Source organism: Vulpes vulpes, chromosome 5, assembly GCF_048418805.1.
Source record: "Vulpes vulpes isolate BD-2025 chromosome 5, VulVul3, whole genome shotgun sequence".
NCBI classification, from domain to species: Eukaryota; Metazoa; Chordata; class Mammalia; order Carnivora; family Canidae; genus Vulpes; species Vulpes vulpes.
This window is the reverse complement of record NC_132784.1, coordinates 45,093,172-45,105,374: the sequence shown is the minus strand read 5'-3', so window position 1 is coordinate 45,105,374 and position 12,203 is coordinate 45,093,172. Positions and strand designations below refer to the sequence as shown.

The 12,203-nt window shown below is 37.9% G+C and overlaps 1 protein-coding gene across 1 annotated transcript in view; it reads right to left on the bottom strand.

Annotated features, from left to right (window-relative positions):
- Window positions 1-12,203, bottom strand: part of PHLPP1 (PH domain and leucine rich repeat protein phosphatase 1) — a 208,557-nt gene that overhangs the window by 15,517 nt on the left and 180,837 nt on the right. Inside the window, exons 12-13 of the mRNA XM_072758046.1 lie at window positions 11,012-11,174; window positions 2,233-2,363 (exon numbers count right to left, since the gene is read on the bottom strand). Coding sequence (XP_072614147.1) covers window positions 2,233-2,363; window positions 11,012-11,174 — 294 coding nt within the window. The remainder of the gene's footprint in view (window positions 1-2,232; window positions 2,364-11,011; window positions 11,175-12,203) is intronic.

Genomic DNA, 12,203 nt, shown 5'->3' with positions numbered 1-12,203 from the left:
AACAGTCTTACACAAAAGTCTTAAGACTTCATGTTACCTTTTTTAAATCTGAGAACACATGTGCTACTTTGTAGTAGCTGCTCCAGTCCAGTAACATGTAACACGCTCACCTCAGAGACTTTAACAGATTTTTCTGACACATATATAATAGTAGGGTAATTCTAGATATGTGGTTTTGCATCTTTTTTCTAATTACATCACAAACATTTCCCCATATCATTTTATATCCATCCTAAATATAATAGATATACCTTGATGACTACTTCTGCACCTAAAATGAGCTCTTTTCTGATTATTTTTTAGAATACATTTTGCCACAGAAAACCCTGGTCTAAGTATGTGGATATTTTTTAAAGCTTGATACACAGAGTCAATAGCTTTTAAGAAAAGTTGTGTCAATTTACAGTACTCCAGAAGCACCAATTTGAGGGGCGGCGGTAAATGTTATTTAAATATTTAATATTTCCTTGATATCCTGAGGTTGAACATCATGTTTTCATGTAACTCTCTGTACCTCTTTTGTTAAAGGTTAACGTTCTTTGCTTGTTTGAGGACTTTTCTTATAAGAACATTTTCTATTGAAAACATGAATGCTTTTATTTTGCCTATTTTTTGCCAGTGTTTCTTCTTAGTTTTAGATTTACTCTTGATCGCTTCTGGAAAGATATTTCAAACTTTAATGTATAAAAAGTATTTTTAAATATTTATAATGTAAATATCAAAACCAATTTTTATATATTGATTTCTCCTCTTGTGATCTCTGTCTTCCTACCACCCCCCACCCACCTTTTTTGGCCTAAAAAGTCATACATTCATAGGATTTCTTCTTCCTTTTAGAAATTATTTCATTTTATAGAGTTAACTCTTTAACTTAGCTAGAATTTAATTTGGTGTATAATACAAGTTCAACTTTTTTCTCCAAACAGCTATTTCCATTTAACTAATTTTGATATAATTATTTTAACATAAAATTTCATCTTTTTGTAAAAATCCTCAAAAGTAACCTGTATAAATGCAATATATATATTGATAATCCATTCACTCTTAGTTCTGAGAAGTCTCTTTAGCAAGTATGTAGGCCATTCTTCTCATCACACAGATGAGAAAACTAAGTTCTATACAGACTCAGGGATTTGGGCCAAGGCTTCACACATTGATAAACAGTGGAGAGTGCCTGGGTCCCATGTGGCTTTCCTACAATACTCTACTTCAGCAGTATTCTTCAATTATATATTGAAATCAATTAAATACCTAAAACAAACAGGCACTAATTAGGCCCCTTCTATCCAGGAATCACCTTGAGTGATGTTCCAATTTTGGCTTGCACTAAAAGCCTAGGATAATATTAATAGATCATTAATACTACTTACTCTTCTTTTAAAATTCTACTCCTTTTCAGTTTTTTTCTAAGACAATCGAATATAACTTTTAGCAGTAGACAGTACAAGTTTAAGCACAAATGGCATACATAATGATTACTGTGTGTCAATGTCCAAGACTTAAGAAACATACCATACAAATTTCTTTGTAAACATTCTTCACATTTAACATCATATGTAGAGATCTTTAGAGTTGTAATGTAATTCTACATTGTTGTTTTTAATGGCTATATTCAATTGTGAAGCTTAATTCCGTTGATAGACTATTAAGAGTTCTGTGATGAAAATTTCTCAAAGACATCTTCTCTAACGAAATTTCCTTTAATATTTTACACAGTGAACTTCAACTGTAATTCTCTATGGACATCAAAATGAGACTGTATCAACGAATCCTTTCCCCAAACAAGGAGGTAACTTAGCAGGATCTAAATACCCTACACTCCCACTGTTAAATAATCTGGATTTTAGTTCCACATTGTACATTTTCCCCACATGATGCATCTCTTCCAAAATCCTTTCATAACACACCATGTTATTGGTGACTGAGATGTAAGTTTATGTCTTGGCGCATCACTGCTCCCCTGTCTTTCTCTCCCCTTTCTTCTTTGCAGTCTTTATTCTTGTTCCCTTTTTGGCTGGATACTTCCTCAAAAACTTTCTGAAAGGACACTTAGGTATTCAACTATTTGAGATTGTTTCTGGCCCTCCATTGTGGTGAACGATATAGACTCACAAGTCACCTCAAACATGATCGATACAGCTAATAGGTCATATTCTGCTCAGTTTTCACGCTGTTATCAACCCTACTGTCTGTGATCACTGATGGGGCTGCAGTGCATCACTAAATACTTACTTCAGCAGTTCCAGGGTCTTGTGATCGAGGGCAAGTCGGGGGTTTCCAGTCAGGTCTAGTTCTTGAAGTTTTGGAGGCAGGTTTTCGGGTAAAGTGACTTCACTTAGCTCATTACAGCTCAGGTCCACGCACTGAAGGACCAGGGGAAGGAGAAAGTGAGGGCCTGGAGAAGCGAGTGGTTCTACGCTCCCACCCCTCCCGAGAATCAGTCTTACCATTCACTATTCGATACTGGCCAAATGCAGAAAAATAGGTTGTCTGCTGCCCTCCCATAAACACTTAAAACAGATCTTGCTGAATGCAGCTAAAATGTTTACTTTCTTTGATGAACACAGAAAATCTGTGTTCTTTATTCTCCCATCTACATTAAAAAAGTAAGCATTAACTGAAAATCCTAAGCATAGTTTTTCTTATTGCTCACAAAATCTCTGCACCTGTTATGGCCATAAGGGTTACAATTACAACATCAAAATGGAAGTGAAGGGTTTTCTTAAGCCAAAAAACTCGTGAAATGAGGAAAGGCCAGGAGACATCCAAAGTGAGAAGATAATTCAAAAGAAGCTAAATAAGAAATTGGTAAAAAGACTAGCTGGTGGGCATGCCTGCTATATGCATGAGGCAAATATGGATCCTAAACTCCAGGCATCCAATACCTGGACTCCCCAACAGTTCCTGCCTAATCTCATTTGGAAAACAACCACAAAAAGGGTCAGCATATTGATCAGAACAAAATTATGTGTTATCTGTGAATGGGAATAATGCCTCCTTTCTCTCAAAACCTATGTAAGGCTTAAATGAGGTAAGCCCTAGAATGAGGTGCTGCATTTGTGTTATGAGAGCAGGGAACCACGGTAGAAGGCAGCTCCCCATGTACAAGAGAGAACAAGAGTGACTGGCAATTTTTCTGGATAAAAGAATAGCAACCCACAATTTGGCAGAATGGGTTGGAGCATTCAACTCTCTGGATTGGGATGGCACCTTATTATCATTTAAAAAAATGCCTCAAGAGCCTATTAAAGTTCTTAAGATGGTTTGAAAGGCAAATTGTATCTAAGAATTTCAGAATCTTTAAAGTAGACAGAATCATCTTTACTTGGAAAGATTTTTAAGTCTATTATGGATTGGGGAGGGACAGAGACTGAATAAGATGAAAACCCGTATTTCTGGAGAAATATATTCTTAACTGACTTCAAAAACAAAATGTTTCCACACTGTTTTATACCCTTGCTCCCAAACAGTAGCAATGATATAAAATTATGCTGTAATTTTAAGTAATTATTTTTTATTATGAGAGCATTATAACCACATTACCAAAAGCTGGACCAGCAGAAAAGCTTAGGAAACTTGCCTTAAATGTTGCACCCTAATACAACCAGTGTTATTATTCTGTATTCTTGCAGCCTTATTAATATAAACAAAAACTTAAAAAATAGGTACAATTTCATCACACTGCACTTAATCCGTATCTGTCCTCCCATCACCTTTGATAACCTTAACACTCTAAGTAGTACATAAATTCACTTAACCTAAACATTAATTGGGGAAATTGTTATCTCCTTTTTGTTTTGTTATCCTACTTGTAAATAATGGTTGCATCAACAGTCAATTGGACTTTAATGAAACACTGATAATACTTATTAATGATGAGCTATTCCATCATCAGCACAGACTAGACAAATGGTATCCACACAATGTGTGGAGTAGTGGTGACACCCAAGTGTAAGGGCTGGCTGATGTGAGTAATTTAGAACAAATAATTGACAGAAACATATTCAGGTCAGAGCATGCATGACAGGGAAAGACTATAGACCTTTTAGAACACTAAATTTTATGAAATTGATAAGCAATGTTTTTTAATGTTACCTAATGATTTAAACTTTCACAGTTCTGAAGATGCAAAATTGCTCATTCTTTAAAGTGCAAAATCATAAAATGAGTTCAGCAGGGTATTTATTTATAAAGACAATGCCAGTGATATCTCTATATATAACCCTTTTAGAGGTGGCACCTGTCATCATCCCGAGCACTGGCCCCCCCTCCCCGCCCCTTAATTTACTGCAACCAGTTCCCATATCCTGTCCAACTGCATCGCCTCTCCTGGGAGGTCTGGGACAGCATCCTGACGTTGCTCTAGTGTCACTTCCCTGTGACCCACTCCCCACTGCTGTCAGGGTGACTCTGATGTGCTTTATCCCATCTGATCACTCTGGCTTGTCTTTCAGTTGCTCCCTACCGCCTTCCAATCTGCCACCGGACTCCTCTGCATGTCAAAAAAGGCCCTTCATCTCCACCCTTCACCACCTGCTTCCTCACACTCTATATTCAGCTATGTCAAAGTTAATTCCAGGTCTCGCAGGTGTCATGTTCTCACCTGTGTCTCTGTGCACATTACTCTCTGTGACAGGGACTCTCAGGCTTTCTTGCCTCTTACTTGGTAAAAATCTACCTTGTTCTTATAGGTTTCAACTCCATGCCAATTCCACTAGGACCCCTGTTTCAAACTGATGCTCCTTGTTCAAAGTATCTGCTTATTTATTCCTTCCATTAGACCAGAATCCTGGAGAACAGACACCACCACTTCTTCAGAGTCCTGAGCATTGTGCATCACAAAGAGCAGATGCCCAACAAATACTTTTGTTCAAATGAAGAACCAATAAACAGCTAACTGCCTGGGAATTGGTAGACAATTATTTGTTGAGTGAAGAAATGAAACTGTCATCCAAGAAGAGTCTCTAGTAATTCAGTCTCCTAGAATGGGAAGTGAGGTACATGTGCTTAGATTAAATTCAGTCTGAGCTAAGTCACACCACACTGCAACACTTTCTTTAGTGGCAAGCAAGAGAGAAATACTCTTTGATAGTTCTGCACATTGAAAGTTTGTTCATAAAAACTGCAGGATGCTGGTACCTGGCACTGACTTACTGGCATTAACATAAATAGTGAGTGCTCTATTTATACAAGTACTGTTTCCTATTCTTTTAACAGTTCCCAACGAATGTTTGTTGGCTAAGTGATTATAATGGCTACCCCTGGGAAAATAGAAAATTGGGAGGTGAGACTGGAGAAAAACACAGTATTTGCATATTGTGTTGTTGAACATATGCTTCTCTATTGTTTAATACACTAAAACTTTCTGGAAAATATGTTGTTAAACGGAATGTTAAATTTGTCTACCACGTGACTAACAGAAAGTTACCTTTCTCTCTCTCAGGCCTATTCTAGGACATAGCTTACAAAAATTACTTGGCTATAACACAAAGTTCTGGTAAGAATACTCAAAATGGAATTATCCAAGCCTTGGAAAAAGTTAGATAACTCCTAGTTGGAGGAACTCATGACTTAGAGGAAAATTACTGCTAATACATCTAGTGAAGAGCACGGAAAAATAATCAGTGCATCTTAAAGAGAAAGAATTGATCTATCATTTAAGTATAATTATCACCAAAGCTCTAATATCTTTATTATAATGTTTTCCTCACAAAACATTACTAAAGGGCAGCAGCCTGGGTGGCTCAGTAGTTTAGTGCCTGCCTTCAGCTCAGGGCGTGATCCTGGAGACCTGGGATCGAGTCCCGTATCGGGCTCCCTGCGTGGAGCCTCCTTCTCCCTCCCTCTGCCTGTGTCTCTGCCCTTCTCTCTCTCTCTCTCTCTCTATCTCATTAATAAATAAATAAAAATCTTAAAAAAAAATTACTAAAGACACAAGCATGGGGATCCCCGGGTGGCTCAGCAGTTTAGTACCTGCCTTTGGTCCAGGGCATGATCCTGGAGTCTTGGGATCGAGTCCCACGTTAGGCTCCCAGCATGGAGCCTGCTTCTCCCTCTGCCTGTGTCTCTGCCACCCCCCCCCCACCTTATCTATCATGAATAAATAAATAAAATCTTTTTCTAAAAAAAGACACAAGCATATCAATTTCTCAAAAGATTTATGTATTAGAGAGAGAGAGAGAGAGAATGAGTGGAAAGGCAGAGGGAGGCAAAGAGAATCCCAAGCAGATTCTCCTGACATAGGGCTCGATCCCACGACCCTGAGGTCGGTACCTGAGCCGAAACCAATAGTCGGACACTCCACTGACTGAGCCTCCCAGGCGCCCCTGGCATATCAATTTTCCATAGCACTGTGTATTTTATTACCTGCCCAGTAACTGCCTGTGCCACCCTCAAATGACAACTTCACCTACTAGCTGAGTGACTCTGCAATGGCTTGCTTCACTCTTCAGACCACAGCTAGCCTGCCACCTCAGCCATGCTGCCCAACCACTCCAACAGGTGCAAAAGGGGGGCTCCCTATCACCTTCACACTCCCTTGCCCTCATGGGGCAAAAGCTTTTGCTGACGTAATTATTTTTGTAATTATTCAGACATGTATATTGTTTAAATTACCCCACCTTTCATTAGGGAGTTGCAGAAGACCTTTAATTTTATATAAAGCCTCCTTCTCTGTTACAAAGACTGATTTTTCTCTGAACAGGTTCACTAATTTTTATTATGAATTCATTAAGAGGCAAATAAATGCAAGTATTCATCCAAAGGAACACTGATTTAGCACCTCTAACGTGGCAGACAATAAGCCAGACATCAGACATCAGGGATCTACAGAGATGGCGTCACAGGCCCCACCCTGGGGGAATTCCCAGGCCAGAGCAGGAAATGGACAATACTACTTCCAGTTGTGCGAATCAGCAACATGTACAAGTGTGCATGGTTGTGACAGCGAAGGGCCCACTGCTAAGACCTCCAAGAAGGCTTTCCAGGACGGGATTTTTGTAAGGAATCAAAGTTAAAGGTAATGTTAGGAAATTTCCTAAATAATTATTCCTGACCCAGATTCTAGGACCATATGATGACTGCTCCTCATTTCTGGTTTTCAGATATGCAGTATAAATGCATCAATGACCTTATAAATCTATGAGGTCGGCTACTCTACTCAGCTGACACCAAAGTGGTCCCTGATCTGTCTTCATTTTGCATTATCCTACTTTCCAAAAAAATTAATCCCTTTCATCTGTTCTGACCCAGCCATTTCCCCATGTTCTTGGTGTTTTTATCACCACACTGGTTCTCTCTCTCTCATCTCACCTTAGAAACAGTAGCAAACAGTTTGATTCCAGGGGATAGTCAACTTCCTGTAACCACTGTTCTCAAGAGTGTGGCATATTAAAAATACTTCATACTTCATTTCCCAGTGAAAATAACACAGATCTTAGAGATGAGTTCACTCACCTTATCCAAGTAGTTTATTACTGCATAGTACAACATGAAAATAATCTTCTGAATAAAATTTGAAACATTTTAAAAAAGATACTGTTCATCTAGTAATTAAAATCAAGATGCCACGAGAACATGTTAAATTTAAAAAAGAAGTTCCTGATATGGTGTTTAAACTACACATTTCATTTACTATATGTATCACCAGTTTATTTTACCTACTTAAACTACACTTCAAAAAAGGTTAGAATAAGTCACTAATTGGAAGTCACTCAACCAAGAGCTTGGGGAACTGAATGCCATACTCATGATCACTTTTGCTATTTGGATTCATTAGCCATGAGTAGCTGAAATGTGGACCTCAGCCCAGGACCAGCCGAGCCAAGTCTGGCTTATGTGGTGACTCTGGGATCATATCTTCTTCTCTAGCTCATTGAGAGCTGATTTATATCCAGAGGGAAGCCCGTCTACTTTAGGACCAGAATAGAATACAACCTGCTCAGGGAACACAGGACTAAAGGTAGAAGATTCAGTGCTAAACAAAGTGAAGACAATAAAACTAAGGAACAAAAGTACTCTCACTTGGTCCACTTGGGCTCACTAGAAAACTCTGAAAATGTACTTTTTCTTACTAACAACTTATATGATCTTCCTGCTCAAGTACAGAAATTGATGCCTGATGATGAGCAGATCTCACTAAGACGTACCAAAATGGAAAATGGCCAGATCTAAATTTTATCCAAAGATTAGAAGGTGCATACACTCTCTGTTTTAGAGGTAGATGAATAATGGCTTAATTTTTCAAGTTACAAAAATATATTTTGGCACATGTATTTTAGTAGGGGAACTTATTTATGCTTTTAAGTAATAACTGGCTTTGGAGCTTTGGTAACAAAGCTATGAATAAGCACTTTTCTTCAATGCCTTAAAAGATGAGACTGCTTGGAGAGAACAAGCTAGTTAAATATACCAGGGCCCATGCTTCTTTAAATCATGTTCCCTGTTCAGTTTTTATAATTGCAATGATCTAATACCTTTTATGAACTACTTTACAATTACTTCACTTTATTTCCAACAAGCAATATGAATATAATCTAGGGTTATTAACTCAATAATAAAATTTTAGTATAGGCTGAGTATTTCAACTGAGGACATTAAAAACACGCTAATTTAGAGCTCAGTTTGCAGTGAAGATGCTCATAGGTATTTTATCATTTGAGATACAGCCAAGCCTTTTCACCCAGAATTTTCTTTTGGATGGTTTAAATGTGTGTAAATACTTACACTGCAATTTAAAATATTCTCATATGAAAGAACACTGACATGCCAATTCAGAGTTCTAAAACATTATAACTACTACTTTATCAACACTATCTGTCCAGGGCTGTGAAATGTGTACTTCTGCACATACAGGATACTTGATGTTGCCCACCACCACTCCTACCCCAGAGAAAATCCCCAACAACAAAATCTCTATCTGCTGGTGATGGAAGAGCTGGATCAGAAAGACAGGACATTATTAACATATGGAAAATGCTAAGATTTAATATCTGGGATAACAAGAAAAATCAAAGACCAAAAGAAAGAAAATCATTAAAAAGGCAATACCAGAAGTAAAATTTTTAAAGGAGCTGTAAAGTCAGTTACAGGCAAAAGTCAACAGGGAAAACATTAAACAGAAATAGATTGTACCGACTTTAGAATCCAGGAAGCCAAGCAAGGGTCTAGGAGAGAATCTGTTTTCACAGAACAAGAGTTAGATTTTGCAAAATCTAGTCAAAACCTAAAAAGTTTAAATGTCTATCTGTATCTGTACTTTAAACCAGATACTTAAAAACAAAACAACAAGCCTAATCCACAGTTTAGAGTTATAGAACATTAAAAGGAGCAGAAAGTAAGACTGGCAAATGGGAGGTTGGTCTTGAGACTTTTCCCTTCTTGTACTGGGGTCCCACTGGGCATAGTGCATAGAGACCAGTTCAATAGGCCCCCGTAGAAGATACCACAGCGCAGCCCCTGTGTCCAGGAATGGGCAGCACAGGGGCCCTGGGAAGCTTAGCTGCTAACCTTTGCTGGTGCTGGAGGCCAAGACGTATTTAATTAAGTAACAGATTTCCAGATTTTGCTGATCATCAGACAGAAGAATTCCATATAATCAACATCAGAGTTGAACCACATCAAGGACTGTATTAATCATACCTAACATTTACAGAGTCTTTCCTATGTGCCACTCCTATTTCGCATGTTCACACGTACTGTTTCATTTCATCCTCACGGCACTGCGGTAAAGGAAGGAATATTCTTCCCCTCATTTATACCTGAGGAGATGGAGCAGTTGAGGAACTTGTAACTGGGAGTCAACTCCAGGCCTCCCTTCAGAGCCCTGCCTTGTCACCACTGTGAAAGGTACTATGTGGAAAGCAGAAGTAAACTATGTCTGCTAGCTTATAACCAATGCTCTAAAATGCCAGTGACGTATGAAATGATAGTGTGCTCCAAGTAAAATACATCATGGCCTAAAGCGTGCACACACATGCACACACTTAGAAGATGGCTTGTGTATGCCTTGACCACAAATGTACAAAAAACCCCACAAAATGTATGAAGATGATGTGTACTACTTAAAGTGCCTTCAAATGTCTACCCACTTTCTATAATTTGATACACAAAGTTCGTATCAAGAAGTGCCTGAAAAAAGAAGAATGGCCAAGAAGGATGACTTCTGTTCCCTTTTAGAAGATTAGAATGTGCTCCAAGTCTGTAACTACAGAGTTATTTTTTATTAAGCACAAAAGCGATGGTCAGAAATGCTAAGGTGCTAGTGAAAAAACACATGATATGTAAAGAACTTCTTACTTTTGTGCCAAAAAAACATGAATAAAAAGTTGTTAGATGGCTTTCATTCTGTTGAACTGGTTTCATCCTATGATCTACCCTGAGTCAGAAGTCAGGAACTGCAGACTATCTTCTGCCACCAATTTGTTGTCTTCATGTACACAAATCCTTTCATTATTCAGGAGCTCAGTATCAAATGGAAATAATATCTGCTAATTTCGTTAAGTTGAAATGAATATTTGGTGACAGTAGTGATACTGTATCTAGGGAATTATTACTGATTGGGTGCAGCGGTGGTGGATGCTACTTAACTGGGGGAATCTGGGGGAAGAGTGTGCAGTGGTACCGTGAACTTTTTCAAACTGCTGTCAGACATTTGAGTGACATACTTTTTGAACCTCATAACCACCCCAGAAATAAGGAGGACAAGTCTTGTTAGATGGGAAAGTGTTAGGTGACCCTATGGTTAGCCTTAACTCACACAGCTAGTTATGGACAGAGCCCAGAATATAATTTTCTCAATTCCCAATCCAGTATCTTTTTATTTATTGTTTTTGTTGACTTTTTTCCCCTAATGTTGACTCAACAGTGTAGTCCAATGGTTAGGAAAGATGGGGCAAGGATGATTGGAAGTCTTCAATCTAGGAAAGGTACAAACATCCTGAACTGATGAATTAGAGAAAACAATTCTCTTTTCTGACCTGCAGCTTGGAGTTTGTGGAATCAAACCACATACCTTGATTTCTGGGAGCTGCATAACTTCAGGAAAGACTTCAATGCAATTAGAGTGAGCAATCATGGTGTGCATGCGCCGGCAATTCATGATGGTCGTCGGGATAGCTTTTAGTTTATTTCCACTGATGTCAATTTCTTCAAGTTCTTCCAGCTTTGCCATTTTGCTAAAAAAGAGGAAATTCAAGGGGAAGGGGGTCAAAAATAATCATAAGGGAATTTAAAAAGAAAGTAATACATAATGAGAATAAAAAGGGAATTTACTATGAGCCTAAGGATTCTTTAAAGATTCACTTGAAAAAAAAAAAAAAAAAGATTCACTTGTAGCTATTTTAACAAACAGGACCATTTTCCACTATTGTTTTTGAGTACTGAAGTATTTAAATACCTCCTTTCCAACTACAAAACAGAAACTACTAACTTCAACTTTTTAAATTAGCAAAAACAGAAAAATGAATGTCCCTTTCCTCTTAAAACTCTGTGTGTGGATAAGTTATCCTGGCAACAACCACTATGCTATGTAGCTTAGTCCAAACTCCAACAAAAATCCTACTCAAGTGGGTCAAAAGTTAGCATTAATCCAATATAAGTGCTTTAAAGGAGCTCAGTTTGAGAGAATGATTTCTTTGTACTGGCACTGAAAACTCAAGGGAATGTAGAGGAGAATGAAGTTATAGGCCCTATGAAGATATGCTTTCTCCTAAAACTCTATTCCCCAAATTCCTCTGACACTGGTGATGATAAGGTGATGGAAGTATCATCTGGATCATCTTCTGACCTTCTGGCAGTGCCCAAATTCAGACCATACCTAAACGAAATTTCTCTCACTGCCTGTTAATAAACATATACAAAAGTGGACTCTCTCTAATCTTACCTTAATAAAATGTCCTAATATAGTAAACACTTTCATTTAAGAATGTCTTTTATTGTTCAACCTTAATTAGTACTTGATCATAATAATATTAAGTAATAATTATAGTAACCAAATAAAGAAAATTTCAGAGTTAGGTTTTCTTGCCTTTTCTGTAAATCTGGAGGGGGAAAAAACCCTCCATCTCCATAATCCTGTAACAGCAACCACTACCTCTCTCTTTTTCTACCACTGGTAATGCTGGACTCCAAAAAGCGGAGGATTCCCAGTAAGTAGAACTCAAACTTATAATCTGAATCATTTAGTTTACAGTCATTGATATCTC